Here is a 26,344-nt window from a genome sequence, read left to right as displayed (position 1 = left end):
TGGCTAGTGAAAGAGACATCTTCTTTTGGTCTGCCTTCCACTTTTGCCTTATTTATTCTTTCTCTCACTTTTTTTTCTCTTTGCTATTCCTGTTAGTTACTGCCTTAGTAGTTGTGCTGCCATATGTCATGTGAAGGAAGTACTTCTGAAACTAGATTTTGCAAGGGAATAAAAAACACTGCCTGTTGAGGGCCAGTGTTGTGCTGCAGGTGTCAGTCTAAACTCATACTTGTTTTGATTCTGCATATTTCAGGTAATTTCTCTTTCTCTGAGGAGGTTGCAGAAAACCAGTTGTCTTAGTTTTTATTTTGTGGAGCTCTACTTATTAACCAAAAGGACTATAAAGTGGTACTTTGCACAACGACTTCTGACTGCTGATTAGAAGTGAGGCTGAAACTTGTTGGTAGTGAATTCAAGTTCTGTATATATACGTGCTAAAGATGATAGTGTTCAGTGGTCATGTGGAAGTGAGGCGCACTAGCCAATTCTTTAAAGTCTGAGGGAGGACACATGAATTGGCAAATGTTTTGTGATGTGTGGAGTACCCAATGAATTATGCCTTACTTCTCCTTCCTTCCATTTTATCACTTCATATGACTCTGCATACTTCCTTTTTGGAGAATAATGATTTTGAAAGAGCAGAGTTGTTCTATGAAAATGGATTCGTAAGTAATCCTTTCTTGATAGGCATATGAATATGACATGAGATGACTCCTGTTCCAATGCTGTGCAGTATTTCTATGTGTTAGTGTATCTGGGGCTCACCTCTCACTTGAAAGAAGTTTTATCAATCTGTATTTGTAATTTTTTTTCCTTTTGTTTTGTCTTTTCTTTTTTTATATTTCTACTGTGTAGAAAGTTTAGACCTCCTGAATGTAGCCCTCTGTGGTGTTTTACACTGAGATTTTTCTCTGTTTGCTTCACATAATTTGCAATGCATAGAATTTGGGCTAATGAGTACTGCAACGTTTATAGGCAATACTATTTTGTACAATGGAGAATGCAATCCACTAAATAGGAATATGTATTCATTGCTGTGTGGGGACACACAACCAACCCCCTTACAAAACCTCCCAACAAAATTACTACTTGGACTGGGAAGCAGTAGAGGGTAATTCTACAATTAGAATTATTCACCCCTGCTCCCAGACTCGCAGCTGTTCCCTGCCTGCCCCCCCCCCCCCCCCCCAAAAAAAAAAGTATGTCATATGATCCAGGATTATTTTTTGTAGATCTGGGCCAAACCTCCTTCTCCCATAGATTCCATCCTCTGGCAAAATCATGAGTTTAAAGATTTAGAATGAGAGAAGTGGCTGATCTGAATGCAGACTGTACAAGTCGCTGTGTTTTTGTAAGGAGAAGAAATATGCAATGTATTCACCAAAATAATAAACGAACACTTTTTCCTAACCTAATACTAAGTAGTTAAGTGTATTAAGCTGAAAAAACACAGTAGACATACCTCAAGGACCTGAGGCTCTAGGACCTTTCAAACGCTGCCTAGTAACCTGATGAAAGCCTCTTGAATGCACTGTATCATGAGAATTATTATATAGATTATTGGCCCACTTTGATCCTTTACCAGTGTGATGGTTCAGCTGATACTGGAAGTGACATGGTAAAAGACCCTGGGATTAACATGGCTAATTGTTCCCTTCATCACATACAGCAAGACCATACTAATGTTAGTTGTTACACAGTGATCAGCAAGAAAAATCTGTTTCTTCTACTTTGTATTCTGATTGATATTGGCAACTGCATAAAACTGCCATATCTCTTAAAATTTAGCTGCTGTGTTTTACTTAAGCTTTTGCAAGACAAATTTCTGTGCAGACTTTATTTCCATTGCATGCTTCTCTACTTTTCCTTATAACAGACCTGATAAGGGAGTGAGTTGCTTCACTGACGTTAAAATAAGGAAGTCCAAAATGTAAAACAAACTCGGTGCACAGTAATGATTAACTTTTCCTCCCACATGTTGCTTGTCTGTGCATTATTAAATACGGTTTTACCTCTGCAGACCTGTTAGTATAGAAGAGGTTTGGAGTGCAGCTTTCAAACAGGGCAATAGGCAGATGTTTCAGTTTCCAACCTGAAGAACAGGTTCTGCAGATGTAAAAGAAACGAAACGTCTGTTCAGGATTGTTACCACCCTCTGATTCCCTTTGCCTCCTCCCACTTTGAACTTGTTACCCTGGAGCTGAACTGTTTGAATAAGGACTGTAAGAGCTGCTTTGTGATCAGTGAGCTGAGAGCACTTAACATGTAAAATGCAGGGGAGGAGCCTTTATTTCAGACTTTGCAGTTCCCTCCCCTCCTTTTTTTTTTTGTCATGCTTATGAAGGTTCTGATGCACTGTGCAAAGAAGCTAGGACAGCTTGTCTGCACTGTCCAGAGAGAAGAGACAAAGGTATGTGGGTTTTCTTGGGTTTCTTTGTTTTATTTTAATTTGCTACTTTCTCTTTCAGGAATCATTTTGGTGTACTTTTAACACTTTTTCTCACCCTTAGAAGTTAGCAACAAATTTTATAATATGCTACCGCAGGAATATATCTAGCTTTACGATTGCAACAGAATTTGCTACTGCTTTTGCTTTTGTCTTTTTTAAGGAAGAGAGAGAATGGAAAGAGCACAATGTCTAATGCTTGTTTTATTTTGGTCATGCTTTTTCTTGTTCATGAAAATGTTCAGGAACCTTGGAATTCTGTTAGTCCTAAGTTTTTAGATTCTGTGAGCTTGTAGGGATGAAGCAAACTGCATTTGTGATTTAAGTTTAGACTTTTCTAACTGGACAACTACTTTCTTCAACACGAGAGACTAGCGCATTCATTCTGAAAGGATAACCTGAGCCTTGAGATTTCACAGGTATACTAAGCAAAACTAAAACTGACTTGGATAAGAGAAGTTCAATGTAAAATAAACTTTAGATATTTAAATAAAATACCAGTTAGGTAATATAACCTGGCTGATTCTGTGACTGAACAGTTGGTAAGTCTTAACTTGGAAGGAAAGACGCACATGACCCCTTGACAGGGTATGCGTTGTTTGGCTTTTTTTTTTTTTTGGTCGTTGTTTTGGGCTGTGGAGAAGGAATTTTCAGTTCTTTCCTGGCATTCGAATGTGGGTTACAATTGCAGAGATATGGCCAAATTGCTAGTGCTGTGTATGCTTCAAATGCTTTGGGCTCCAGAGTTTAGATGTAGATCTTAAACATAACCCAAATCCTAAGGGTGATAACTTCTAGGATCATGTTTTGTTTCATGGTAGAGGTAGGTTCAACTGTTAAAAAATAAAATAGGAGTAAGATTCACTGCTGACTGTGGTAAGTTTGAGATGGGAAGTTGATGCCATCTTGAGAATCTAGCTCAAAGTTAAGTTTTTTCTTTATTGTTCAAAAGAAAGTGGTCTAAGTTTTGTCTATTAAGAGAGATTTTTCTGTTCTAACTGAGGGGGAAAAAAAAACTTTAGCTGGGCAGAATTCTTTTTTGCCTAGTAAGATTAGGTATGAAGGAACTGTTTAGTCCAAATGAAGGACAGAGGTTGTGAGGGAAGGTCGGTGACTACTGATGAAATGTACTAGTTTTCTAAATGAGGGCAAGATTGCATGGTGTCATAGTTATTGCATTCTAATGACCTCAGTGCCAGCATGTGAAGAACAGATGAATAAATGCTAACTTGTCTCTGAGCTCTTCTGTAGGTGGACTACTTGTTTTAGATTGTCTGCTTCTGGGCACTGAAGGTTGATGATATATAGACTAGAGACCACAAACAGATATAGGTACATTTGACATGACAGATCAGTTAACAGTGAGCTTTTTTATTTCGTAAGCAAAATATTTTACCAGATCTACTTCTGTCATACATGCTTGTATAATATAAGCCTGTATAACTGAATCTTGAAACACTAAGGGGTTGCTGATTCTTATACTTAATGACTGTTAGGAAGATCAGCTCCTATAATGCATCGTATTTTGATCCTTCTCAGCCTAGAGAATCTATCGTTCTGATGACCTGCCTAAGGTATGGCTTCCTTTAATCCGAGTATTTTTTGTTAGTTTGTCTAATCCTTACGTTAGTCTTGGGAAGTTAATTTTTTCTCTGATTGTCCTTGCAACTCATGGAGATTCTCATCTTATAGAACCACAAGTCTTCTAGGGCCACAGATATGTGGATAGTTTGTTAACTCATGCCTTGTCATTGGCAAGTAAATGAGATTTTTCAATGGAATATCTTGCCTGTAAATTTGTGTGAAACCTATTAAATTCATGCCCTGTAGACCACTGCAAAATTTTCAGTCATTCCTTGCTTTTGGTTGGTTTTTGTTCTGGCTTTGCAAAAATGATAACTTTCTAGTTTATGGCCAAGTGTCTTTTACATTATCTGAAAAGGCTTTTGTTTTCTTTTTATGTGGCATTCATAATTTCTGTAATTTATGTTGAATTAAAAGCTACTCCATACTTACCTTAAATTGTCTGAGAGCATCTAAGTGAATGTTGTTGCAGCAAGTCCTTCCACTGTGAAAGCTTGTTGATAACATTCACACGTTGTAAAAAGCTGTAGAGGTGAAAGATTGAAATTCTTTTTGTAAAAAAATCTTTAATGATACAGAGTGTATGGTTCTTCTAAAGTTCTGTGTTCACAGTTTTAGAACACCACAACCTTACTTTGGTTTTAAAATAAAATGTACAGAGCACTCAGTTCCTAAATATAATTCAAAGGGGCCAACTTATTTGTGAATATCACTGGAATTTGGTCTTGTTAGTCCTGTTAATTTGTCCAGAGCTGAGAAAATGACTGTGTAGATAAATTTGAGTGGGTAATAGGATAAGGCTGAAGAGATTTTTCCCTGAAGACAGTCTCTCAGTTACTAAGGATCATCTGAGTTTACTGCAATACATTTGTCATACACCAAGACACCTCAGTTCTGCATTAGTTATCTATAAAATGACCTGCTGCTTGCCATGATAGACTTAAATTATTCTGGTCTTACTACTGAAATACATACTTCAATGTCATGCCTGAATTTCCTTTCATTTCCACTGTCTTGGCCCTATTTGTGAGTTAACCTCTGCTCCCACTGATACCGCCGGCCTTTATAAATGATAGCAAACATTCTTGTATATCAGTTACTGTGAATAATTCTTAACGGCATATGTGAAGGGAGTAGTAAGTACAGACCATGCATTCAGGATCAGATGATAGTGAAGAAAAGTCCTGTATAGCATGAGCCAAGTCCTGTTCCAAAGGGACAGCTATTCTCCTTCCCTGGCCCATGAGCTAAGTATAAAGTACATGGCCACTTTGTAGAACATCTCAGCCCAGTATTTCCTGCAAGTTATTATGAAGTTCTGGACTTCCACATTACTGCTTAGAACACAAACTCTAAATCTGTAGGGAATTTCCAAACCTTTTATTCATTGTTTAATCTGCCTCCATTTTGTGGGGGTGGAGCACTTGCCTTCAGCACATGTAAGTACACAGTAAAGTCATCGGATAGGTACCTGTAAAACTACAGGCTGTGACAAATCTTTACACATGCTTAGGCAAAGTTCTGGCTTTCCTTCCTGTGATTTTTCCGTACATTGCTGTCTGGCAGACTGCATGTGAGCCTCTGCATTATTGATAGAAATTTTGAGTGGAGACATCAAAACAAGCAGGTCTAATGTTTCAGCATTTTGAGAATCTTGGTTTCTGTTGTCCTGCAGGACTTATTAGTGGCTAATAAAGGAACAGTGGTAGCTGGAATCCACTCTTGAAAGATTCTTTGATTTTCAAATAGGAGTTGAACCAAAATCCTGAAGTGTTCACTTAAGAGATGAGAAAATGAAGAGGATAGGGTTCTGGACGGGGAGGTGGTGTTTCAGGCTACGTCATGAACAACTTCCTCAGGTGCAAAATGGCCACAATAAAATATACTCTTTGAGTCAAGTGCATCAGGCTCTATTGAAGAGAAGAGCTATGTAAGAATTTTGTTGCTAAGCCTCTAGCTGCTTGAAGCTAGCCTGCAGGCCTTTGGATCTCATTTGTTAAAGAGCTCACTGTTTGATCCATCTGACGTTGGATTTCAAGCAAGCATGAGGTAAACATTAAAATAAACACTGAAATAATTTTAGAAGTGTGGTTTCCCCGTATCCACGGAGCTGAAAGCATTAGCTGAGTGAGGTTTTCAGATCCATTTGAGTCAGAAATACAGCATGCAACTTGAGAGATTGATTTTCATATACCTGGTTCTGATCTGGCCCTGCATTTTTTATTGTTTATTGCAGCCTTACTTGTTTCCATTTAATTAAGGAATGGCTCCTGGAGAATCTTCTGACATCTTAATAGTTGTCAGGAAGCTCTGGATTGCCTCAGAAGTTAAGAGGGAAGTCAGGTGGGAAGGTGAAGGAACTTTACATGTTAACATTCCTGGGAGAGATTGAAAGTGCTGCAGAAACTATGTAGTTCTCATCCCCTCCAGGTGTTGTTTGCCAAAGGCCGTTATGCAGAAACTTGCAATACTATTTTTTGTGTTGAATCTGATGTTAAGAGGATGTCTCTTCATAGCTCTCCTTGCAGGACTAGTTACTATAAAATAACTTAAAAGAAGTTCCTCCCTGCTTCTTCTCCCTTTCAACGTCCTGTTCCCCCCACAACTTGTTATGCCAGATTTCCTAGTGCCCTTAGATGCTGGAACAGATTTTCTGGAAGTTTTGTCTGCCTTTAACTGAAAACATGTAATTCGTGTTCTATTTATTTAAAAAAAAAAAAAAAAGAGCAAGGAATGGAGCCTGAGGAAACAACGGAAGCATGCAATTGAGGTGCCTAGAAGAAGCTATGTAGCCTGCAGAGGAGAAAGTGAAAACCAGACAACTTTGGGATGCGTTATGTGCTGGTATTGTTTAGTGGGATTGCCGCAAGGCCTAAGTGAAATATATTCTACTTGATTTGGTGTGTCAAGGATGTGACCGCATTGGATTGTACAGAGGTAGCTGGCTGTGAATGGAGCTGAAGACAGGTTGTCAGATGGCTGAAATTGCCAGAAAGACTTGCATAAACTCCATTGGCTTTGGGGTGCATCTTTGGTGAAGAAGGGGTTTACCTATTGTTGTAATGCCCACTTAGAGCTGGCCTCTGGTGTGTAGATTTGGTTTGTGTGTGTGTGTTTTGTTTACACTTAGAAACCACTTAGTGGATTTGGTGCTGTATGTGTTGGATAGTGCGATTACAGTCTATGATTTTGGTTTTGGGTCATCCTTCGTTAAATAACTTAATAGGGGTTTTTTGTCTCCTACAGTATAAAGTGACCTACCCCGCTGCTTTCTTCCCCTCCTGTGAGTTTAGACAGATTCTGAATGAGATGAGGTTATTGAAGTAATGTTATTTATTGACTAACAAAGTACTAAAGTCCACCGTAAGGTGGTGAACAAAGCAGAGCTGTACTTTGACATTTATTGGATTAGGCCCTAAATACTTGCTACCTTGTAGCAAGTCCATTAGTTAGTGTTTGTGTATGTCGCTGCCCTCCATTTGACAAAATGAGGATGGATTGAGTGGTTCCCAGACCCCTTCCTGCCAATGGGGAAGGAGATTCATTAATGTAAGAAATTGGTTTGCATTTGTGGCCCCCAAAAAATTAAAAACACAGCCTTCTCTTTAAGTTGCCAAGTGTAAGCATGTTTTTCTTGTTTGCAGTATACACGTGTAGCAGTCACTTTCACCAACTCGGTTTCTGTCTTATAGTAGGGTGGCATGAAGAAAGACCCGCTTGAAAAGAGACCATGCTTTTGATTCTGTTCAGGTTCCTTACTGTGGTAAATTAAAATGTTGCCAGCTGTGCAAATCCTGAAGAAAACCTTTGCCCAGCCTTAGGTCCAGGATGGTGACTTACTAAGCTTTCAAAAATGTCTGAAAGATGATCTTTATAGACAATGGCATTACGAGAGGGCACACAACATGTTTTTATCATCAACACATTTCTAGGAGTATTTATTGGAAATGAAGTGTGAATTGCAAACCAGGAGAATTCAATGCTCCCCAACTCAACTGTTTGTCACAGAAGGCACTTAAATATAGATCAGTTATTAATCTTAACAAAAAGCAGCATGTGACCCTAAGGACAATGCAGAATACATTGGATTTGAGATGCTCGAAGGAGCACATATGCTGCTTTAAATTGCAAAGTAAGTTGGGCATTTACACTTATTTAAATCCATGGTGCGAAATTTTTGAAGCAATCTAAGTTGTAAGAGATCCTTCCAAAGCCTGCGTTCTCTCTTTTCTGCTTGGAATTGGTATTCCATGCTCTCTGCTCATCACCTTTCTCCCTGTTACTGGAGGTCTTTTCACTATTTCTGTGTCCTTCTATTATCTCTAGTTTTGAAGTCTGTCATGACTGGCTTCTACTTTGTGTAAAGCTTTCAGCAAAGTCAAATGTTCAGAAGTAGTGTAAATTAGTGGAGTATTTGCACAATGTTGTAAAGAGGGAGCTATGGTGTAGCTGAAGATAATAGTCTTGACTTCAATTTGCGGAAGTTAAATACTAGATTGTCCTATCTTTCCAGTTTTCATCGAACGGGCTTGTGTACTCTTCTCCCAAAGCCGCATGTAATTAGCTCAGTTTTTTTAGTGTGTGTGCATGTGCTTGATATTCTCCGGTGGTATGAAGCCTGCTTATTGGCTTTCAGCTGTGTCAAACACAGCCAAAGTTTATCCCTTTCCAGTTACCCAGAGTAGATTAGAGAAGTGAAATTAGGGTACAGATCAAAGATGCTGTAGTACATGCATACCTTCCCTTGCTAGGAGTTTTGGCCATTTTGTATTGGAAAATGTAGTTGTCAGTGTTGTTAAACCTGTGCTCTGGATCTGTTCCGTGCACCTGAAAGGTTTTCATTTACCCTGATTGGCTTTTCATATTGTTCCAATTTGAGGTTATATATATAAATTTCTGCTATAGAACTTTTTGTCTTAGTAATGATACAGGTGATGGAAAACTACAATAAATATTTGTTGAAAGATGGCTGGAATAAGGCTGGTGGAAAAAACCTTTGCTTTTAATTAGGGTAATATCCTCATTTCACTAGCAATAGTTAAATTGTTACCATTTTAGCTCACCATTTAGCTAACAAGAGATACTCATTTTATTTCCTGTTCTCTCTTACTGTCCTTCTTCCTCTGCTTTAGGCTTTTGTATCTCGTCCTACTAGGCATCCTCAGGAGAAAGCTGATCACTTACCACTGACTTGAAAAAGGCGAACTTGTGTTGCCACCTCCTTTCTAACTTCCCCAGCATAAGTTATTCCTTAATATCTAACAGATTGATCCATAAAGCAATAAACTGCTGTACAGAACTAAAGCAGCTTGATTAAGGGTCATAGGCATTATTCTTACAAGAAATCCCTGACTCTTTAGATAAGGTGGAAAAAAAAATTTTTAAAAAAAGTTGGGCTTCTGGAGAGTGACCAAGACTGCTAACGTAATTGAGAGTATAAACATTATTAGTATTATAGATCTCTTGATTACAAATGGCATTGGAGCCCATAATCTGCGTCTCCTCTTTAATATGACTCACAAATTCCCATGTGCAGTAAAAGCTTAGTTTTTCAGCAGTAGTCAGTTCCTGTCTGTCTCCTAATAAGATCTTCCTCTCCCTATTCCTTCTCTGAGGCTTTTTGGTTTTCATGGTCTATAGTATGAAACTTGTAGTTTCAAAGTACTTTTGAGCCAAGTTATTGGATGAGATTTAGAGCCTTGCTTGGTTAGTTCCCTTTGCTCTTCTAACAAAAATTTCCAGTTCTCCCTTGCTAATAAGAAATTCAAATGTTCTTAAGAAGCAAGAGGCTGCTGTGTGCTATGTTTCCATTGTCATTTCAGATAGGTCTGGGAACGGGCTAGCAACGAGTAATGATTATGAAACTGAGAGGGTTTGTGGTGACTTGGGATGAATAGAAAAGGGGTTACAAACAAGTCTGTCCCTTATACATAGAAATTGTTGCAAATTAAAAGTTTTGTTTTGTAAATGCTAAGGTCATATGACACAGTCAAGATAAGCCTGAAATAAATTATTTGGATTTAATAATAAGTCTCCTTACTTGCATAAGGAATATTCAGTTACATCATTCAGCAAAAATGCAGGGCTTTCCTGCATGTGCAGCTCTAGTTCAAGCTGTAAGTGGTGGGTAAAGAAAAGCTGACAAATGTTAAGTGTTCCTTTTAAGTGGGATGACTGTGTTCTGGGTGTAAGGTGAATGCATCAGGCTGCCAGACAGATATTCTGATGTCCTCTTTACTGCCTTTTCTGTGCTTCTGCTTATATTTTCAACTGAATTATTTGCCAGAGAACTCTGTATCACATGCCAGTTTGTTCTGTGCATGCTCTGTCCCTTGGGAAAAAAGAATGTTGTATCACACCCTAAGGTGTGGGCTTACCCCCTTGTTCCATAGTACTGAAACAGACTTCTTTTATTTTGCAGTTGCTTTGGATGTGAAGTAACATGCCTGGGCGTGCAAGTTATCTCAAATGGAATTGCCCAGTGAATGGAGCTGCATTCTTTAAAATGAGCAGCATGTCATAGTGAACTGCAGTAGAGTTTAAAAGCAAATCCCAAGTCTCAGATTCAAATACTTTAATGTATTTTTTTCTTCCATTTGATCTCTTATCCTATTGATCTGCTTCCTGATCAAACTATTCAGGTTTAAGTGATGACTTAGTTTTTTATGTTGCATCCACAGTATCAGTGTATCTGTTCTGGAAGGATATCAGAGCTTGTCTGAGTTCTGGTGGGTGACACACGATATCTCCCTGAACACAAAAGCAGGTGATATAAAAATGGCTACAGGATTGTTTATGGTGTACACAGCTTTTTTGTCTGTAAGTGATATCTATCCTGCCTCTAGGGTTTTAAGTCCCGTTTTCTAAAGGAATATGGAGCCTCACGCAGTAATGTTTAGGTAGGGCTCTTAACCTGAGCAGTTGAAGTACTGTTTATGTGGTCTGAACAGATACAGTTGCTCTCTTTTGGCTATTTTGTGACTTTTGTCAGCAAGCAGTGCTGTGCTCAGAAGCCAGAGTGTTTCCTAGTATAACAGAGGTGAAACATTTTCAGAGAATGTAACTGATAGTTTTCATCATACAATCTTCAGAAGAAATTTTCCAGGGAAGCCAGCTGAGCTTCTTTCATTTACTTTAATAGGAATCTTGAATCTTGTTCTGAGATACCAATTTGAATCCTGCTTAGTTTTTAAGGATTAACTGTGTGCTTTTCTGTTGGCTGCCTAGGATTTATGGGGACATTCAGCTTGCTGTTTTGGGGAGAGGGGCTGGGCTTTTTTTTTTTTTTTTTTTTTTTTTTTTTAACAATACAGGTATGCTGAAGGGAAGGGGGGGTAGAGAGGGAAGTCTGAGGATCCGTACAGAAGCTCAAAGGGATGGACAGAGTGAAGAAAGAACATCTCTTGCACGAAAACAGAAGAGATTTAGAGATCAACTTAGTCACAATAGCTTCACTTTCAGATCAGAAAAAAGAATAAAGAATGTGAATTTGACATGACTCAAGACAATAAAATAATCAGTGAGCCACATCCTCATACACTGTAAAGTATTGCAGCTCATCTGTTTTCACTGAAATGATGCCAGTGTGTACCGGCATGAACATCTGTGCCCATTAAGTCTTCCTCACTCTCATGGATATGTTTTTTGGTGTATAATGAGTCACAGTGATTGAAGTTTCTACAACGGAAATGACCTCTCAAAAAAACCCTAAAGCAAAGAGGTGAGAGAGTCTGGCAAAATAACTATCAAGGAGTTCAACTTTCTGAAAAGGAAATGGATAGCTTGTGTCTCAGTGTTAAAACAGTTTCATCTGTCCTGTGAGCTGTGGCTTTCTGGATTAATCTCAGCATTAAACACTTAATGCACGTGTACCAGAAATGGTGCTTTGTGGCTAGTGGCTATAAAGTTGTGGTTAGGAGGAGAAGTTGCCCAGGTGACCAGAGCAGACAGATAACTCACCTGCTGCAAGGCAGTGCCTGTCGAATGTAGAAGTACTTGCTCAGAGTATGCAGTGGAGTAGCTCCAGAAATGCTGTTGAGTGTGGTTTTGCTTTTTCAGTGGACATAGTTGATTTAAATCCTGAGATGCCTTCTAACATCTAGTTTTGGCTCTCTCCTAAAGTTCCAAAAACCCCTTTCTGAGTCTTTTCTCACTCACTGTAAATCGGGGCAGGTGCAGTGAAAACAAATATACTGAACAAATGTGCATTTATCTATCTAACTATAGCTACTTCACTTCTTACTTGTATTCAGTCTACCTTTCTTGACATGACATATTTTGTCATGCTCAGGAAATTTTGAAGGTGCCTATTGAGTAGGATGGGAAAGTTACACAAGGAAGATCTGTCACCTCGCTTTGATTTTGGGAAGGTATAGGGAGAGGCTACAGGGGAGAGTGATCAAGGTGGGATCATATCTAAAGCCTTTTCCTCTGCTATGCTCTGTCTCAGCATATTTTCTCTCTTCAGCGAAAGTTTACATAACTGCAAAGTATAAAAAATGTATGGGAATAGCAGCCATAACAAATCTAAAAGAAAGGTTTAGTCTTAAGCAAATGTTGCTCACTTCATCTAAGAACCGCTTTACTGTTACAGCATATGTGTGCTTTAATGACATTGCTACTGAATAAGGTGAAGCCATTAAAGGAGTCTGGCAGCTCTTTGTTAACTTTGGGATCTTTGATAATTCTACAAAAGCCATTAACAAATATATTTCTTTTGTATTTTAATCCATGTAAGGACCTTGTAGGTTATAGGGTCATTAATTATCCTGATGAGTATCATACAATTTCTACTTCAATTAATAAATTCATTTCAGTTTCTAGAATAATTCTGAGGTGACCTCAGAAGGTAGGTGGTTTGGTACAATCTTCTGCTCAAAGCAGGATCAACACTGAATGCAGACCAGGCTTTCCTTTCAGGTGAGGAGTCTGATTCTTGCTAAATTGTTTGCACAGTTGAATACTGAGTTTCAGGAGCTATATTTGCAGAATATCTTCTACTCACTGACATATGGAAATGTTTGAGTAGTATGTGCAATGACTGTTTTCTGGCTGTGTAGGTTTTTTCTTTGGCTTAACCTTGCTACAATGCCATTGCTCTCTGTGTAAAAACTAGGATAATCCCTTTGCTGAAGTTCTATTTTTTTTTTAACATGTTACTATTGTTTCAGTTGCATGAACCCTTTCAGGGACACCTGTAATAGGTGCTGTGTATAGAGATAACTAGACTATTTTATTCCTAAGAGACTTGTGTTTAAGCTGTAGGATTTTATAGGTAGTGGGTAGATACAATCAGAAAGGGAGAAACCTAATTCCTTTAAAAAAATAAAGGGAACGGGGTATGCATGGTCCATGCTTATTTGAAGAACATGTACTAACTAGAAACAAAAGTTGCTTAAGATTTTCTTCCATTTTTAAAGATATATATGTGTTCACTCAGAGTTGAAACAGGCATACTTAAATTTCAGAAGCTACTTTACCCCAAGGCTTTCACACTGAAAGGCAAACACCAAAAAAAGCTTCCCCCCGCCCCCGCTTTGGCTAACTCTTCAATATCTGCATTGGATTCTAGAGTCCTCCAAAAATTCTCTGTTTGAGAGTTGGGTGGGAGAAGAGAGGGCAAAGTACCATGACTAGGTGGTGATATTTTCTGTCTGTGGTGTAGGATGTGTGTAGGGATTGCATACAGGTAAAAGGTTGCAGGGTTTCTTTTGTCCTTGATTTTTAAAACAGACAGTAAAACCACAGTAGTATCTAGAAAGGGTTATAGACTTGATAAACTCAGAATAGAGTTTTGGCACTGTTAACCTTCTGTTAGAGCAGCATTTAGCAGACAGCTTGTGAGACAGAAGCTGACCAGTAGCCGTAGGATGAGTTTCTCATATTGTCACCTTATATGGAATAGAGAAATTAACCCAGGATGTGGGGTTCAGTTTGCAAACTCCATAATGCTGATAAGACAGCAGTTATTGGTAACCAGGAAACCAGGTCTTGTCATGTAGACAGCTACATCTGAAAATACAAGTGAGATCAATATATCTATCAACATGCTTTTACAGGGTGGTCGTGAATTAATATTCTGTTTTATTAGGTGCTTGTTACACATACAGTGAGCTGCAGCAAAAAGTTGGTATCTGCCCCCAGATTCTATTGGTAGATAACTCAGGCTTGCTGCTGAGTCCTGTATCTACTGTGTTTGACACCTACTTGCTTCAAGTACCTTGTTCCTACTCCTCCTTCACATGCATAGTATTAGTTCGGCAGGCTGCTATGCCATTTATTATACTCATGGTAGAATATTGAAGATGTAGTAGGGGTAATAACATCTTTTTACCACATCAATAAGAGCTGAAAGAAACACTTTTAGTTTCATCAGAACATCCCCAAATGAACTGCAGCAAGAGGTGCACCTCCAGTATTAAAATGGTGCGTCTTGCCAAGAAAGAGTTATGAATGTTTACCTATTTTCTGGTATCATAGAAGACGCAGCTTATGTGTAGGAGCAAGTGTACATAAGCCAAAGAGTTGCGGCTGGACTTCAAAAAGTGTCAGAATCACAAATGTGCCTCTGTAAAGGGTCTATTGAAAAGTATATGTAGGATAGAAAAGTTTAGAATGACCCTTGGCGAGTCAGCTCTGTAAGTGTATTTAAATATATTTATGGTATTAATTTGAGGACTAACTAAAGGAAAAAACATTTATTTTGGGATGCACAAAATGAATACATGGAAATATATTAATTGTTTTTGTTCCGTCTAAAGCAGAATGTTTGCTCTGTATTCTTTTAACTAATTATGTAAATGTTGGACAATGATGAAGGGATACAATTATGGAGCCAGCATGTAGAAGGATGTATTTTGGGGGCAATGTGGAGTATCTTTGATAACCATTATCTCCTTCCCTTTCAATCCAGGCAGTTTATGAAATCTGTCCTAATTTTATAATTTTGGGTTTGGTGACTCTAGCTGTGGTTTGTAATAAACGTATTCTTCACCAAATGAATTTCACCCACTTATATGCCCAAAATTATTTCAGAGCCACAGGATACCCTTTGAGATATTTTCCATCTAAATGCGGAAACAAGTGATTTTAATGATACTGAATTTCTGCAGGATTAGTATTGCTAAGCACTACTGTCCCATATATGAAGTTGCTATGCATTTGGCTCCGTGTATGGGTATTACTTCATTGACTGACATGCCGCCTCTCAACAGAGGAGATTTTGACAAGATAGAGAGTGGAGAAGGTGGGGCTTGGTGAAAAGATAGTCATAGAGAGGAAATGACTTCCCAAAGAAGCTGAATGAGGGACCAAAGACAAGGAGAGGTACAATTTCAAACTGGCAGATGCTGTAACAGGGACATCTCTTAGTCATTTTTTGCTACAAATGTCTCAAATTCCCCCTCTATTTCTACTCACTGTAAATTAATAGTAATGCCTCCTTGCCCTCTCTCTTTTAAAACAACGTCAAACTGGATCTGTGCTTTCACAACAAAACATGTTAGGGCAATGTTTCAGAGCTCAACTTGTAATTACAAACTGAAGGAGACTCCCATAGATTCAAACAGTTACCAGCACAAGGTAGGATCCCAGGTTTCTATCTTGTATGATTGCTCTTTTGGAGCGAGCCTTTGACCTTCTTTCTCTGAGGAAGGTATCTGTCTGAAAGTTTTGGTAAGGTGAGTCTTCTGTAGCCAGTGGGCAGGAGATAGGTAAGAAAAGGGAAGGAAAATGCCAGACAACGATGAAGAGATGGTGTGGAGATGGTTGACGGTGTGTAAGAGGAGAAAAGAGCTGTAAAAGGTAAGAAGCAGAACTGAAAGAACAAGCCAACATCAGAGCAGATAGTTTTCAAAGGTGTCCTTTGGGAATATAGCTGATACATTCACTTATTATGTAGAATGATTGAGTTAAGTGTATGTGTATATATTATATGTATGTGTATCTATGTATGTGTGTGTGTGTATATATATATATATTAAAAAAAATTAAACCCAGCATCAGTAGTTTGGCTTCTGGAGAATTTGCTGCTGGCAAAAGCATAGTTTTCTATGATTATAGAAAATACTGGGGTGAGGGAAGGAAGAGTCAGTGCCTTCTGTTATGTGAGGAGCTATCTGGATATAAGCAACTGCTGAGGTCAGTCCATTGTATGTCATCTAGCTATGTTCCTGTAGTAAATACTGTATAATAAACAGTTAAAGCAACTTCCACTATATAAAAACATTGTCTTCTCCAGGTTTGCAATATGCAAGAGACCCTGGGATGATACACTGAATACTTGTAACTACTTTGTTCCTGGGAAGGGCCATCGCATCCATTCCATCAAGACTGAACTCAGTGGTGGTTCTTTCTCCACACTGATGCTATAAATTCTATTCTTCAATGCATGGAATATGTGTCAGCAGGATTAAACCAGGACAGTCTCCTGAATGTGGAATTCCAGAGAAGGAACTCACTGTGACTTCTGAAGTAAGCCAGCAACATCCTGAAATTCTTGATTTTTCTCAGGTACTTTTATTACTCGACTGAATCTTTCTGCAGATATCTGTTCCGAAATACTTTGTTTGACCTGGAGCAAGCACTGTTGCTAGGCTGCTCTGAAAGCTTGAGATGGCTCTGACTTCTTCAAAATCTGTAGTAGGGGATTTGACACAAAGAGAAGAACTCATGCTCTGTGATGGAAACTGTTTCAATTTCCTCTCTGCAAACATCATCGCAATAGGTAAGTGAAAGGTTACGGTCCTTTCATCTAATAGTTTGGTATTGAAAATACTTTCTTTTTCTCCCAATTTACTTTTATTGTATAGATATTGCATATGGGACTTCTAGTTTTCCTTAAATTTGTTTGAGGGAATTGTGCTTGTGTATTCCTCAGTCTCTTTTTTTCTGTGTAGTTGGTATGATGACTAGAGTTTGGGTGAAGCATATTTAACAAAAACCAAAACACAGACCCCCACCCCCCCCCCCCCAAAAAACCCCCCAAAACCAGCAAACAAAGTGTCACTACTCTGGCCTGTGTTTGACTTGTTCCAGTAGTTGGTGGCATATATGAGACTGTAAACAGCAGATATAGGCCAGGAATTAAACGAGATGATATTAGAAGGCAAAAATTGTAGCAAGTTTAAATAAAATATGGAATATTGCCTAATACAATACTCTGAATCAGTCTTTCTTATGGCCTTGCTTGTACTCAAAGTCTGTGACGTTTGAGTCATGGGAAGGGAGGGACCTTCATGTGTAGAATCGCTAAAATTTTCTCATCACATATTCTTAGACTGGAGGTTTTGCATGATGAACTTTACATTTGCAAACTGCTTTTATTTGTTTATCAGCACAGTGTTGTATTCGCCTACTAGTAGCAAACCCTCTAACATGCAGGTAGATATGATTAAAACCGAGCCTCTTTTTTTGGCTGTTTTAAACTGACACCTAGGCTAGCCCCCTGGCCCCTAAACTCTTTTCTCCATTAAAAAGTTAGTTCCTTGGCCATTTTAATGGAAGGTGAAATTTAGCTGTGTATTATAAACTATTTTGCATGAAGGAACTACTTGCTTTTTCAGTGTTAAGTACAGTATGAATTGTTATGAACACTTTAGCTGCATGATAACGTAAGATTATGACTCTAATGTTACCAGTGTTTCCCAAGACATGCTAGACAGCATAGTATCTTCATGTAACTGGTAGCATTTATACTTAGATAAATGATTGGAGTGTTTTTGAGATGCACATAAATAGATGGGAAACTGACTTCTACTCCCATGTTAAGGAAAAATACAAATAGTACCCTCACCTAATGTGCTGATTAGAATCTTGATATGTTGCCTTCTGTGGCTGTAAATAATAATGGTATAGCAAAAAATGGGGACATGGCAAAATTCACAGGTAGATTGGAAGGACAACATAAGAGTACTCTTATTTACCAGACCTTCAAACAGTACAATTTTGTGTCAGTAACAAACTGGCTCTGAATCATTGTCTGACTTGCGGCTTAAGTAGGGTATGCACATTTCTGATAAAATGCCTGTGATCCCTCTGATCTTTAACTGAATCTCTCGGGGCAAAGAATGTTTCAATTGTTGGTTTGCTAAATAGATGAAGTTTAAAATGGGAGGTACATGCGTATCTGCTTTTGAAACCACAGATGATATGCATATCATCCATGATTTGTTAACAAAGAATCATAACATTGGTGCCTTTACAGAAACCAACAGATGCATCCGTGTTCCTGGCTGTGTGAATTTCATTGTATCTGTAAGAATATAAGGTCTATGTGTTCAAAAAGTAACGTATTTCCAACATAAGCAGATTTTCAAGTATAAAACCAAGCAGCTGTACACAGAAACTGTGCTCCTGCTTTTAGATTTTCATGCCCAAATACAGTGGGAACCTAATACTAGTCTGTTTGCTTATTCTTACCCCTTCTTCTCCCCAACAGATAATAGACATCTCGTTTAGTTTGAAAATGTAGCTAATAACAGTTAACACTCTTCTGCAAGAATGCAAACCTGCCCATTTTAAATTTGACCATTGCATTTTTAGCTGCCTCCCAATGCTGGTTAGAAGAGATGTTTTTGAGACATGAATTAATTAGCTGGAATATCTTCAGTGGGTAGTAGTTTGGTCGCTTGTAGCTCCCTTTGGCAATTAATGTGGGTTGGAAACAACAGATGTAAAAATGAAGCTGTCAGGATGGGTAAACACAGATGAGAGAGAGAAAAAGAACAGAAGTCTCAAAGTCTTGGTGATGTAAGAGATAAGCACTGGAATTTAAAAGGAATGTGTATCACTTCTCTTCGCAAGACAGGTAGACAGAAGATGGCCAAGGAACTGGCTTTTGAATGCAGGTAGAAATGAGGTCTGCCATTTATTAAAAGGTATCAGTCATATCCCAATTAAGCCTCATTTTTAGGGTTTAATCCAGGAACTAATAGAGATCGGGATTATATCTAGCAGGAGGAAAGATACATATCTTCATATCTAGCATTGCAAGTTTTATTTCCATAGATTTCTGAAGCATCTTGTGCTGGTCATCGATCTTAAAACAGCAAAGTCTTTAGACTGAAATCATGTTCTAAAGAACAGAGGATTTGAGAGGGAGGAGGATCATAGGAGAAAGGACAATGTATAAGAATTACAGACATTTGGTCTATGCAGCTTTGTTGGAGCAAATGCTTGTGTCTGCTGAATTCCTCTTCAGAAGGCAGTGAGGTATGCTGAATCTTTTTGTGAGTCAAAAAATTATTTTTCTTGTCAAAGCAATTCATAGTAATAAGAAAGAAACAGTGGTAGCCCTTTAACTTAGCATTATCCTTTTCATGGGTCATTCTAGTGCAGTTGCCTATCAACTATTTTTTGGGTTTCAACCAGGCTTCATTATTCAGCAGCACCAAGTGCTCCTAAATATTTTATTCTTTAATTTTTACCAGATACATTCCAGACAGAATGCTAAATGCTGGGAAAACTGGGAGGAAGCATTGCAGTAGAATGCAGCTATGAAGGCCATAAGAGTAGCAAGGAAAACCCAACCTCTTTCTCAAAGCAAAACATTTTGGACCACACATTTTAAAAATGTAAATTAATATCCTAGGATGAGACTGTCAAAACCGATTGCAACTTTTTTCCTTGATTCTTTCAAGTGCTTCTGGAAAACCTTCCTTGAAGTTGATGAGAGTGGGATTTATACTGCCTCAGGTTGTGGCTCTGTGCCATGAAGTTGTCTGAATTGAGCTGGGAGATAGAGAGCTCAAAGAATAACTATTGTTACCTGTTGCTCTTTTGAGTGTTGACAGCTTGCGCAGAGGAAAATGAGCTCTTCTCTTAGGAAGCTCTGGAGATTACAGATGTGATTTTGCACATCAGGTGTTGACTGGAGATTGGGTAGGAGGGAAGGAATTGTGTAACTGATGTCTGTGGCAGATGAATTTGTGCTACAGGAGAGATCTGAAGGAGGAGGAGCTGGTTTGTTGCATTTAAAATAAAAAAGTTGATTTAGCCCAAGATTTTAATCAGAACTTCATGTATTCAACACAGGACTCATTTGGTTGAAATACATACTCATTTACTGCCTATGGCCATGAAGTAGACAACACTAAAAGTTTTGGTTGAGCTCTCACAGGAAGCAATTTCATCATTTAGGCCAGATTTCCAGCAATTGTGAGATCAGTTTAGCTTTCTGCTGGCTTACAATTTGGGCTGATATGTAAACTTTTTACTAGCATTAATGGGCCTGAATATATTTGTATTGTAGTTGTATTAAAAACAGTTTGTCAGTGAAAACAAAATCCATAATTAACTGTCATTACACTAGTTCTTATCTTTATCGTATTGTATATTTAATGATACTAGTTTTTTCCTAGTAGAGGTAGCCCTCATGTTTGATGATCATCTCAATGTGCTTCTTGGGTTCACTGTATGCAGTGAGTACTCAATTATTCTATATTTCTCCTTGAATTTATGCAGGTAAGTGGAGCATCTGTTCACAAATAAATTATTCCAGCGACTGCTCTTCTTTTTTTTTTTTTTTTAAATAACAATAAAGCATATTCTTAATTGAAAGGTAATCTAAAGGAAATGGACACATTTTTAACTTCTTGCTAACCGTAACTAGAGTTTTGCTATTATGCATGTGTTACAAGTATACGTATTTTTTCAGCAGTGTTGTAGGATTTTTTTTTTTTTTTATTCTTTCAAAAGTCTGTTGAGCCTCTAGTAGTGTCCTGTTTGCGTTGTTGCAGCTTAGGCAAATGCCCAAGCAGTTGGCTAAATGAAGCTTGCGTTGGGTGTCACAATCACTAGCAATGGAATGAAGCATGTGCTGAAGTATTTTGCTAAACTGGGACCTTTCCTAAGAGGTATTATTCTTAGTTGATGAATCTCTTGAATACTGAAGGCCTGTAGTGGGATCTTTAGCATTCCACTGTCCTCTCTTGCCTTTGCACAACTCTTGAGCGTTTGATTCATATCTTGTGGTTCTTCAGCATGTGAAGATATGCTTGCTCATATGCTCTGGGGAAGACTGCCCCAGTACTACTATTATAGTGTGTCAATAGAAAAAGAGAAATAATTATAGAAATTGTTTCCTGCCTCTCACCTGCAGATCACACCAACTATGATAATTTTTTTTTTCTAGCTCTTTCTCATAAATTGGTTTGCAAGGGGTTTGAAAAAGGAAAGTGCAGAAATTTAGAGGTGAAATAGGTGTATTACATCATTTGTGTGTTTAATGGCACTACAAAAGTGAGATGGTATGTTCCAGTTACTGCTATATCATATAAACTGATTTTTAGGCAACTACTTTTTATTCATATGCTGAATTGTAATTTGTTGCCTCCTGAACAAGAATTGTCCATTATATACTTCAGTACATAAAGCTCTATCAGTGTGCAAACATAGGACAAAGTGCAAAGAAATGGCAGAAATAGCTGGAGGGAGAGAAAGTCTTCATTGTGCCTGTGCAGCACTTCCAGCATTCCGATGCCAGTGGGTCTGAACCTAAACAAAAGCTTGTCTGCCGCTCAGGAATCCCTTTGCAGACTTGTTCAGAACACCCACTTGAGTTTGTTCTTAACTCCCTAATTAACTCTTTATATGACTTAGTTTAAATACTGTGTAGTGCAGTGACAGCTCTTACCTTATTTTGCCTTTAGATTGCTTAGCATTTTTTACAATACACACAGAAGTGATCACAATACTTTTGAGCTGTTGTCTTGAGTAGCCTATGCTTTCAGATACGACATTTCAGCTTTATCAAGCCTATGCTGTCAAACGTAATACTCCAGCTTTCTCATTTGGGCGAATATATCTGCAAGAAAATTTAGGAAAGAATGGAGCTAGAGAGTTAAATCACTGGTTGGAATAAATCCATGCAGTTAAATAAATGCTCCTCAGTTGATCATTTGGCCCCATAGTATCATAGCTACCTACAACCTACTTCTGTACCATACTTATTAATCTTAGCCAGCTGGAAACTCTTAGCGTTCTTCTGCAGTTTTCTGATTTGTTTCATAAGTTGAGACAAACAGTTTTCAAAACTTGTTGCTTTTTTTGGAATAAAAACTGCTTTTCTGTGTAGGCTGTATGTGGATGAGGAATAAGATTGCTATGTTAAAAGGAAATCTGAGTGGAATGCAATTAACGTCTACATAATTTTGCTGTATAATGTGATTCAACATTATTACAGCAACATAGGGAGAGTCCAAAATCAAGGAGATATATGGCAAATTCGGTAATCCTCTATTTTTCTAATATGTTCTGGCATGTCTAGACTTACTTTTCCCTTGTAATCTGATGAAAGTGTGTTGTGCACAGACATGCTAAATCCTGTTTGCTTAGATATCTAGTACATCAGATTAGCCTGGAGAAGTACTTAAGATGGCCTTCAGATTGTGGCTTTAACATGCTGCCTGTCTACATGAGCAGTGCTTCTGTGGTGGCAGGGGAGTGGACTAGATGATCTGTAAATGTCCTTTCCAACCCAAACCATTTTATGATACAAGTTTAGCTGAAGAGCAGACAAAGCTAGATTTCTGTGAAACTGCCCATCAGTTAAAAATAAAATGTGAACTGATATTGTGGTTCCACTAGTTCTGCATGTATTAGTGAGTGACTGCAGAATGGATACTGGTTTGGGTTTGTTTTTTGTTGATGCAGTTTGAAGCAAATCTGAAAAGATGCACTGTTTATCCCAAGTGTTTAAACTTAAACATGTCATTCTCCTTGATCTGGTACTACATAGACAGTGGATACTACAAAGTTCTGACACCAAATCCTGAAGGTTTTGTGTAGTCTTAACTTAAAGAATTGTTTTCAACACCTTTTTTCCTTCCTGAATGGAGAGTAAGGCTATAGTGTAATGAACATTGCAAGCTGCTGTTTGTTCTCCTTTTTGCTGCAGCGGCAGAAATGAACAAATGAGGCTTGCAGAATGCACTACTGTTTCCTTTGTCGGCAATGGCAGCTTATACTAATTTAAAGTGTTCATGAGTCCATGGACTGTTGTAATAAAGACATGAATCTAAGGATATAATACTGGACTGCTCAGCAGACCCAGATTCACTGGTTCTGATTCTGTTACTGACTTCTTGTTTGACTGTTTTTGTAACTTCGCTTTGTCCTTCTGTTGTCTCTTATTTTGAATATAAATGGGAACAGCTACTCCTGCACAACAGACACTTCCCACTTCAGTCTTTATTACCTGTGCTGAAATACAAATAATAATAATTCTCAAACAATAAACAATTCAGAAATGAAATAACTATGGTAAGACCTTCTAGCCAGTGACACTTGTGGGTACTGATACCAGCTGCTTGGGAACTGTACTGCAAAATACAATCTGTAGACCTCAAAACAGTCAGAACCCTGGAAGTTTTGTGTAGCTGGAAATACTAAGATGAAAATAAGTTTGGTATGTTATTTATGCTCTTTCCTGCCAAAAAACCAACCAAACAACAACAACAACAACAAAAAAAAGGCCAAGCCACCTCATCTAAACATACAGAATTTTTTAAAATTAGATTTAGATGGGTTTGTATGGAAAAAAAAAAAAAAAAAAGCCATGTCTTTGGTGAAGGGCTGCTTAATAAGTGAAGCATCTGTTGTATAAGGCAAATGTTCTTTTAGCACTCTCATTATGTATTCTAGGTACCAGTTTGTTCTATTTAAGGATGCCTGATCTAAATCTACAAGGAACTGACATGCTATAAGAATGGGAGGGAAAAGGTGCTATTACTTTTTGTCAGGTTAACATTTTAAAATATTGGAGAAAGACCTAGAGTGGGGCTATAAGAAATGTTGATTGAGCTCTGTGTCTGTGAATTGTGGTGTGAACTGTACACAAGGATGACAGTCAGCAGTTTCCAAATTCTGCTGCTTGCTTTTTGCAGTTATCCTGGATGAGCTGAATCCTTGCTCTGTGCCTCACAGGATTAAAATGGAGGACAATAACACGCTATCTGTGTAGCAGTCGGCTATATATGCCTGCTCCAGTTGATAGACACTCCCTAGTCTGGGTAGAGAATTCCCTTGCAGTCCCTCTCAGACTAACATTTCACCTATATCAGGATTTCTATAATGTAAATTCTGTGCCTTGGATGTAAGACGATGATTCCTTTGGAAGCAAACTTGTGTGTATCTGAGGGGCAGAATTTGTCCTAGAATACGTAAATTTAAAAAAAAGGGTATAAATAGAGGGCCCAAAAGTGTTTCTATGTGTACTGTACTTGATGAATTTCTGTTGAGGCTTCTGGGTGAGCAACAAATTTAACAGTATTAACCTCATTTGCAGAAGAGGTGTGAACATTTAGACATTCATAAGTGTTAGAGACCTATGCTGCAACTGATATGCATATCTGCAACTCTGAGTTCTAGTGCTCTGTCTGAACCTCAGTACCTGGGATTTGGTACAGTAGAGCTACATAGATTGAGATGTATTTCTACATTATTGCTCGAGCACATTTCAGCCTAGAATTTCTCTGAGTTTAGGCATTTAATGCTTCCTAATGCAGATTCAGAATGTGACTGGCAATCTCTAGCCAGACTTTCAGTTTTTTTAAGACAAAATTTGTTCTTTTTGCAGGCCTATACATGCAAATAAGCAGCCAAACATTAGGTGGGTGTTTTGCCTGAGAGATCACAATCAGGTGGTGGTGGTCTGGGGCAGATCTGAGGACTGATGAAGCAGTGAAACTGAATCAATTTTCAGTTTGTGAAAAAAGCTGTTTTCTGTTATCCATGCTCATGTAGCATTCTTTAATATTGTTAAAGTCTTAGAAGAAAAATTGTTTGAAAGAATTCAGCCTTTGAGCTGTTTTATCTCCCATTAACAGATGACGGAATTGTAAGAAATTGTGCCATTTATGTAGTGTGCCTTGTAAAGGGGAAAGTGTGTTGAATTACCTGATGACAAGAGTAACTTCCACTCCGCAGGTTATTTTGCAATACAGAAGGTAATATCTGACTGTAACTTAACACTAGAGGGCAGCAGTGTTTTTAATTTTATCCATACTTTCGTTACACTATATACATGCATGTTCCATACATACATTACATACATCTGATGTAGGGCAGAGATTTGTGAATTATATATGACAGAAGGTACCAGGAAGACATTTGGCTCAGTATGCAGTCCCTTCTTCCCTTCCACCAGAAAAGGGCTGAGCAGAAGACTCAGTCTTTAGAGTCCAGATCGAACCACTTGAGCCCAGGTTACAGGGCGTTGAAGTATTTCTTTCCAGCTGCAAAAGGTAGCTTGACAGAAACTTGAACAATCATTTTTGTGATGGCTCATTAGAGTTTCTCTTGCCGATTATTTCAGCAACCTTCATTTTAAAAAAATGTAAGAAAAGTCACTAGAATTTAGTATTTGCTTAAGTGTACCTCCTGAAAATTAAGATTTATAAAATCATTTGAAGTTTGAGTAAGATACAGATGATGACATATAGAGACAATGCTTATTACACTTTGTCGCTTGTTTGCCACGAGTGATTCCATGTAAGCATCCCTGATATGGGTTGTATTTCCATGTAATCATTGGATTAAAAAAAAAAATTTTACAGCAATGCACACAATTCTTATTTTGCAGCAGCTGAGGAGTGTTAGTTTGAGAATTTGCAACAAAAATTTTGAAAGTACTTGGCAAGGTTTGTACATAACAGTTACTGACATTCATACTCATTGTATTAACCATTGTCTTTATTAAAGGACCTGAATTGATGCTGAAGTGCACGTGAGAAGGATAGCTTAAGATGCATGAACAAAACATAACTGAGCAATCAAATCAGTAGGAAACCAGCATAAGAAAACAGACTGAGGGGAGGTAATAGTTGAAATTAATGAAGGCATTAGGAAAATTTAAGTAAATGGATAGTCTGGAATGACTGCAGTACATTTGGGTAATTTTTTTGTTTTGTTTTGAGTTATTCAAAGGTATGTAAAGCGGATAATTTATATTTCAGATAATTTGTGCAAAAATTAATATTGCTGTATATGCAACATTTAAAATGCAAAGGGGTCCAATAGGGTTCAGAAGTACTCTGATGTACTACACTGAATGCAAATCTTTCTTGAGGCTGCTAACACTCATGATGAACCGGTTAAAACTCATCTGACTAAGCATTTCAAGATTACATAGAATAAATCTGGAATATTTCAGTCCAGTTTAATGATCTTGATCTGCACTCTCACGATACAAAAGCAACATAAATCTCTAAACCTTCTAGCTTGTGTTTAGACGAATGCAAGCTCTCTGCAACCTGGATTCTTTCTCAGCTATTATATTCCTTTACCTATTTACAGAGTGACCTTAAATAGTACTCT

General features: G+C 38.0%; 1 protein-coding gene across 4 annotated transcripts in view; it reads left to right on the top strand.

The window, feature by feature from the left end:
• The first annotated feature begins 2,312 nt into the window (after positions 1–2,312).
• PLCH2 (phospholipase C eta 2) overlaps positions 2,313–26,344 on the top strand; it is a 119,913-nt gene continuing 95,881 nt past the window's right edge. For 2 of the 4 annotated variants that reach the window (XM_030018910.2, XM_030018909.2), the window contains exon 1: positions 16,269–16,754. In XM_030018910.2, coding sequence (XP_029874770.1) covers positions 16,643–16,754 — 112 coding nt within the window. In that variant the 5' untranslated portion in view covers positions 16,269–16,642. Of the gene's footprint in view, positions 2,411–16,268; positions 16,755–26,344 lie in introns of those variants that run through there. The other 2 variants (XM_030018900.2, XM_041124158.1) reach the window with 2 other exon arrangements.

Source organism: Aquila chrysaetos, chromosome 6 (genome assembly GCF_900496995.4).
Source record: "Aquila chrysaetos chrysaetos chromosome 6, bAquChr1.4, whole genome shotgun sequence".
Classification (NCBI taxonomy): domain Eukaryota; kingdom Metazoa; phylum Chordata; class Aves; order Accipitriformes; family Accipitridae; genus Aquila; species Aquila chrysaetos.
The sequence above is the reverse complement of the archived record's forward strand: the minus strand, read 5'-3'. Positions and strand labels throughout refer to the sequence as shown.